General features: G+C 32.4%; 1 protein-coding gene across 2 annotated transcripts; it reads left to right on the forward strand.

Annotated features, from left to right (window-relative positions):
• The first annotated feature begins 415 nt into the window (after positions 1 to 415).
• LOC135846481 (cellular tumor antigen p53-like) lies at positions 416 to 4,200 on the forward strand. Of its 2 annotated transcripts, none has more exons than XM_065365591.1 (7): positions 416 to 643; positions 725 to 851; positions 928 to 1,065; positions 1,258 to 1,456; positions 1,521 to 1,740; positions 1,833 to 2,025; positions 2,404 to 3,320. In XM_065365591.1, the coding sequence occupies exons 1-7, from the start codon at positions 588 to 590 to the stop codon at positions 2,764 to 2,766; spliced, it is 1,296 nt and encodes a 431-aa protein (XP_065221663.1). In that variant the 5' UTR covers positions 416 to 587; the 3' UTR covers positions 2,767 to 3,320. The 2 variants fall into 2 exon arrangements, with proteins under 2 accessions (XP_065221663.1, XP_065221664.1); XM_065365592.1 differs by lacking the exon at positions 2,404 to 3,320 and adding an exon at positions 3,396 to 4,200 and having other exon boundaries at positions 417 to 643.
• Positions 4,201 to 7,042: the final 2,842 nt, after the last annotated feature.

The raw sequence follows: 7,042 nt of genomic DNA on the forward strand, positions 1-7,042 counted from the left end.
AGGTTTTCTCGATTTACCCATCGACCTTTTAGTTAACCTAGACGGCTACTCATACGCAAAATTATCCCACTGGTTATGTCGCCAACTCTGTGGATTTCAAATTAGAAACAAACGCATCTGCGCATGTCTCAGGAAACGTGTGTGTGTATTTTGTTGTTAGTGGATTAGGGGTGGAAGTGGGGGTGCTGGTGGTGTTTCCGTTTACTGTTCACAAGCATCAATTCCTGAGACATGCGCAGATGCGTTTGTTTCTAATTTGAAATCCACAGAGTTGGCGACATAACCAGTGGCCTTAGTTTGCATTGGAGTAGTCGTCTAGGTTAACTAAAAGGTCGATGGATTTACCTACTTATTTCTTTTTGTCACAACTTTCTTTCTGCCATGGTGGGCACATTGCACTTGCGCCCTTCTCTGCACCTGCCCGCCGGCACCCACCCTCTACTTGGATAATGGAGGCAACCTGTTACTGAATGTGTTTGAGATATATTTTTGCTATATCGCTGGGTTATTTATTTTAATTGTTTTTTATCAAATTAAAAATTCGTATTGTTAACTCAGTTATAGAACGTAAATGAATCGAACTCGACATGGAAGACCACAATATTTTCAGCCCCAGCGATTATAGCTACGTGATGAATGATCTGTAAGTACATTGTTCTCTATTATACGCAATACCCTTTGAATAGCCGCATGAAGAAAAACCATTTTTGTACTATTTTTGCAGCAAAGATTGTTCGAATCTCGAAGATGTCAGTGTCGGACAGTTGTTGGATCAGGTGTATAATCCTGGAGAACCTGCAACGTACGAGAGTGATCAGTCTGAAGCGAAGCCGGTCATCAAGAAAAGAAAGGCGAGTGTTTTTAAACTCTTTGTTTCCTTCATTCGTATTTGAATTATTTAATAAAATTTGTTATTATATTTTATAGTCGTCTCGAGTTTGCGATTCGACGGTAAAACCATCAACATCTAATGTCGTAGAGTTGCCCTGCCTAACCGAATACCCTGGACAATTTGATTTCCAGTTGTACCTGCCTAATGAAGCTTCGGCTCCTCATCGTTGGACGGTAAGTTTTACTCGTTGACTGTCGTGTTTTTTTTAATTCCTATTTTCGTATCGAATGGTAAGAGATGTGTTTTAGCTTTCGATTCAAATCTGGCTGTGTGTGTGATGATGTAATAAGAGCTTGAGGTACATTCCATCGTTGAGAACGAAACAATATGAACAATGTAGTGACGATTGTATCGTTTCATTTCAGTTTTCCAAATCCCTTAAGAAGATTTTCATAGATATCGAGAAAGTCTTAGCTCTTCAATTTAAATGGCTGTATTCGGAGCTGAAACCGGATGTGCAATTGTACGTTCGTGCGTTACCCGTGTATACATCTCCGGACTGGTTGAACGAACCTGTTACTCGGTGCCCTCTTCATATTCTGCCGGATAATGCTACAAACCTCGGTAATACAGTATCATCTTTCGAGTCGTATTTTAGAGTGATTTTATACAAAATATGTCGTCTCAGGGTTTATGTACGTCGAACACATCATTCGCTGCGAACATAGTAGCACTCGTTACGAAAAAGATGACTATTCCGGACGATTAAGCTGTGTTACACCGCTCAGTTACCCGCAGCCTGGATCCGAAACCACTACGTTGACCTATAAATTTGTCTGTAAGACATCTTGTCCTAGTGGAATGGATAGAAAACCGATCTCGGTCATATTCACGTTGGAAGATAGCAAGTAAGATAAAATTGTTTACTCCATGTGATGTTGATGTAATTGTATTGTAATTTCATTTTTAATCGTGTTACTGATCGAAATATTTTCTACAGCGGAAATGTGTTTGGTAGACAGCCTTTAGCTGTTAAGATCTGTAGCTGCCCGAAACGAGACAAAGCTAAAGAAGAACAGTCAATTGAGAGCGAAAAGAAGGTAACTCGAAATCCAAGAGTTAATGCTAGCGGTGGAAACCTATCTGTTCGGGCCAGTAAGGTACCGAATAACGAAGGATTGAAGGACATACAGGTATTTTGGTTTATTTTTTTATTTTTGTAGTTGTAGTGATATTGTGTAACTTATAATGGTGATGGTAATTTTTTTTAAAAGTTGAAATTGGAATTATTGTGTTATGTGGTTTTTAGAAATTTATTGGTGGTGGTGCTGTATGAAATTTGTTTAGATGTTGTTTTTTTCCTGTAGAATGGTGGGGATATTAAATTACGTATTTAAAAAAAATTTTACCAGATGAAGATGCTTGTGTGGTTTAGTGAACGAAACGAAGTGATTTCCTGTATTATAAATTTGTTAGATGAATCAAAATTCAGCTTTACCTACATAAGTTATTTTAAATTTAAATAAAGGATATTGATTTGAAAAAAGTAAATTTTTTATTCGTTTTATTAGTCCTACGACACAGAAGGAAGTAGCGACGGATCCAAAAAACTGGCTAAAAAAATACCGATTGCGCATAAAAAACTAGCCAACGCCGAAGTATTAGACGCCATAAAAGATCTGAAAGAAGAGGTTAAGAATTGTTACAAATCTGGTCGAAATGTGGATGCTTGTCAATCTTTTTGCGATTCGATTGGTGCACAGTTGAGGGAACTTCCTCCTCAAGTTATGTACGAATTACAGGCGGACATACAACGGCTAATTTCATGTCGAAAATCAGCGGTTATTTATGACCAAAATCAACAAATGATGGCAATGAACCAGTGCGTGACCCCAGCGCCGATTCCACCCTCCGACTATCGAAATTGGCATTAGACTTTTTTTTAAAATTTTATTTTAATTTTTCTGTAAGAACGAATATTTTAACGAGAACCGTACGCTGTTGTTTTTTAACGTTAAAGGAAGGAACATTCCTATTTTTTTATCATTTCAAATTGTCGATAAAAGTTTGAAATGTAGCCATTTCTTGTGATAGATTTATAATTTTTTTAAAAAGAATTCTCTATCGTGCCTTATTGTATTTTACGTAATAAGTTATTTAGTTAGTATATCGTTGTTGTGAATTGTGATATATGTAATATTTCCTTTCTTTTAATCGAAAAAAATCGTCAATATTTTATTATTATTATTATTATTATTTTGGATTTACGTAGATTCAAACCGTCAATACTCGTATATTTACTCATCGTTAAAATATTCTTCTTCAGATCTTCAGTAGATTAGTTTTTTAAACGTGATTTTGTGGTTGATTTTCTTTCTTCCATTTTTTTTTTTTTTTTTTAGTACAGGTACTTGAAGAAATCTTTGAGGGTTTCTTGTGTTTTTTTATTTTTTATTTTTGCATGTTCATTAAAATAATTCTATTTGTATGTGTTGTGTTTACTGTTTAGTGTTCTGAACTTGATGAATTTTCGGTAGTAAATGTTGTATAAATTTGTTTGCAGTTGGATGGGCTTAGTAGAGCTTCAACTCATGAGATTATTACCGCGTTATATGATGGATTTGTTGGAAGAGCAATCAGATGTAACACTAATGATAACGAGGCGATCATACAAGAGTTACAGTATCAATTGGATGAACTTGAGAGTCGTTTTTAAATTTAGAGTTCGTTGTTTTTTTTTTTCATCTTCTTTTTTGTTTTGATTTTGAAGTTCCTGTTTTATTATTTTTTGATTCGGTTTTCGGATTAGCTGATTAATACGCAATTTATCAGAGAATCAATGACTTGGTTTCGTTACGGTTGTATTTCCAAGTGTTGGAAGTTTATTTTTTCAATTTTGTTCTTTTTGTTTTTTTTGCTATTTTTTTTTACTGTTTTCGAAACTCGACGGTTTATAATACTCGAATTATTTTGTTAATGTTAGGGTTAAAATCGAGTTCTTAACTTTAAATGTAGAAGATTGTTTTATTTTGAGGTGTTACCTTATGCTTGGATTTGTGTGTATATTGAGAGATGTCCAAGATTAAATTACTCTTGAAAGTGTTAGTTTTATCGAGTCAATGCTGTTGATAAAACGATTACTTGCGATCGTTTCGTTTCTAAAAAAAATATTAATTTTCTTGTATGATTTAGTACCAATCATTTCCATTACATTTTTCCCTTGCTTGTACACTTGTTTTTCGAATTTCAGTCCTTACTCCAGCTTCTCCTCTTGAGGAGTATTCGTTCTTGTCTTATTGCACTTTCAATTTCATTTAAAATTATCTAAATTTGAGGTAACGTTAATTTTTAATAAAAAATTATTAGAACGGCTTCGTGGTGATTTTAAAAATTAGTTAATCGCGTTAAGAAAAACATCGATTTTGCAGTATTTCGAATTCTCAAGTTCTTCAATTGCTTTCATTAAATACAAATAATACTCTGTTGCTAATTCTATTCAATGAAATTTCAGAAACTAGTTGTTTCAGTTTAAAATTGTAAACTTGGTAAAGTGGAACTGCATTTACTCATATGTTAGAACGTTTTCTTCGTCGTTCTCGATAAAGAAATGAAAGTAAGTGAATTTTATTTTGTAAAATTGAAAATGTTGGTAAACTAAAAATTTATTATAAAAAATTTCTTTGCGTTTTCATCAAATCCTTTCAAATTACTAAGTAGGTATCGACAAAAAATGAATAAAAGTGGAAAATTAACAAAATAATTTTTTTTGAATTAAAAAATAATCACCAAGTATTTGAAGATTTTGTATCAATTTTGAAAAATCAATGCTCTTTTACGCTACAAAAACGTAAAAATTAAAAAAAACTGTGATTGTAAAACAAAAAATGATACTTTGAACATTTTGAAATCACCGTTTCACTTTTTAAAAAAAAGGTTTTGTCAAGTGTTTTGTTAAAATGCCCGAAAATAAAATATTTTCAAGTGCAGAAACGTACAGAAAAATTGAAAAAATTCATCACCGAGTCTTATGTGATAAGAAATGAAATGAAATATTTAAAAAAAAAAAATATTGAAAAAGCTATAAAATGCTCTGCAATTTTAAAATTTATTTAATTAATAAAAGAATAGATTGAAAGATAAGTAATTTATTTGAAAAAATTGAAAATTGTATTGAATATTTTCTGACTTTATTGTGATGTTTGATTTGAACCTTTCTTTCTCTCCTCCCCCCTCCAAAAAAATTACTAGGATCAGCGGGGAGAAATCATTTTTTAAAAATATTGAAAATTATTACGATTACATAATTCATGTTTCTCCTAAAAAATGTGAAATTTTGCATTGTTTTCATAGTAATTTGGTTTTTTAAAATTATGACTTCAAAACCTGGATCGTAAAGGAGCTTTGCTCATAATTCCAAAGATTTTTTCTTAACCCTCATTTTCGTGCATTCTGGACAAATCGCATTTTTTTTTTTTTTGCAAGTTACGAAAATATGGAAATCACCCCTCAGACTACATTCAGGTCTTGAAATGATTGAATGGACGTGTAATGGATGTGTGCACGACGCAACATTAATAATGAGGGTTTTCAATTTGATCAGTTTTATAGAATTTCATGTTTCAGTACACATTTTTTAAAAGGTAGATGAGCATTCATACGAAATAATGGTAAATTTCGGAATTAGAAACTTCGATCAGGAGAAGAAAATTCAGAAATTCCTCTCAAGTTTCCTCATTTAGTATGATTGCTTTCAAAATTTAAATTCTTTAAAATGGAAATATTAATTTTTTTAAATTTTTTGTAATGAAAAAATATCTAGTAATGCATGTTTAAAACTTCCAACTGAGAAAAAAATTAAAATGCTTATACTCGTAAGTATGTACAAAAATTAGTTATGGTTTTTATTCTTTTTTTTTAATTAAAAAAAAAATTTTTAATCGACACCTTGATTTTTGATTTTATGGTGTACCTACCTACTGAGTAAATGCGTTAGCAGAAACTAAAAAAAATCTGGTCACGATTTTCTCTTCATATTTGAAAAAGATCATTATTACTGTTATCGTTATACTAATTTTTCGAAGAACTAAATGAGATAACCATTTTGGAGGTTGAATTTTTAAAAATAATGTATTTCCAATAATGATTTATAGTTCGCATAACTAATTGATTACGCAGGAAAAAACACACGAAGATGGATAGGTGTTTACGATGACAAATAGACCAAGTGGAAATGTTTTTAAAAAATATGTAATAAATATTTATGCCTTTAAATAATGATATTTTTGTATCCGCACCTGTATTCGGTTAGTATGATCATAAACTCACACCGATGATCTCAATAATCTTAATCATTCAGGCACCGAGCCAATTGTTTCCGATTTGCAACTCGTTTAATTTGATGAAAAAATATTTTTATGCGCTATTTTTTTACTTATTGTAATTCCTAGAATTGAAATAAATTTCATCGGGTCGCAATGTTGCATAATTACTTATTCGACTAGGTAGTGGAGGTAGAAAAATAGCTAAGCAGAGGGAGCGATTAATTGGCACACGACTCGAATGTCGACGTAACTGATAAAAATGAAAACGTGCGCGGTATTAAATTAATTCGTCGAATCAATCCTTAGCGAATCCTTATAAATTACTGGTACTTTTTCAACGCACCAAGAAAATGTCTCTCATACTGTTAATGCTAACGTATTTAAAAAAATATCTTGCAAGTTTCAACTATACGCTAATGGTAATGCCAACCCTTTTCTTTGCAGAAAAATGTTTTACATAACGAGATAGGTATACTGCTAGCGAGGTACCTACCTCTAGTTCTATGTAGTAACTTTAACTACCTCACCACCTACACGACTACAAAATGGTGTAATCTAAGTAATCCGTACTAATTACAAAGTTTGTTCGGAGATGATTAACAAGATAGATCGGATCAAGTACTGTACTTTTATTGTTATACCGGCGGTCATCGTCTCTCGTTGCGGTAATTTAATGAACGAGTTATCTTTGTTGGTGGAATTAGCATTTTAGAATCGGATATTATGGTGATTTCTTGGCACTTACCATTATAGTTAGTCTTGGTGTACCCTTGTCATCGCTTATAGTTCGAGTGTCGAGTATGTACCGAGATGAGGTAATCTATTGACAATTGTTTGAAAACCAGTTTCCTCAGTCTTCATTATTTTTGCCTCGCAGCGCTGTTGTTCT

Source organism: Planococcus citri, chromosome 5 (assembly GCF_950023065.1).
Source record: "Planococcus citri chromosome 5, ihPlaCitr1.1, whole genome shotgun sequence".
NCBI lineage: Eukaryota > Metazoa > Arthropoda > Insecta > Hemiptera > Pseudococcidae > Planococcus > Planococcus citri.

Excerpts from the sequence above, each read along its gene's own strand:
- LOC135846481 (XM_065365591.1), top strand. The coding sequence starts at position 588 with ATGGAAGACCACAATATTTTCAGCCCCAGCGATTATAGCTACGTGATG. Across the intron at positions 644-724 it reads AGCTACGTGATGAATGATCT|CAAAGATTGTTCGAATCTCG; the intron begins GTAAGTACATTG and ends CTATTTTTGCAG. Across the intron at positions 852-927 it reads CGGTCATCAAGAAAAGAAAG|TCGTCTCGAGTTTGCGATTC; the intron begins GCGAGTGTTTTT and ends TATATTTTATAG.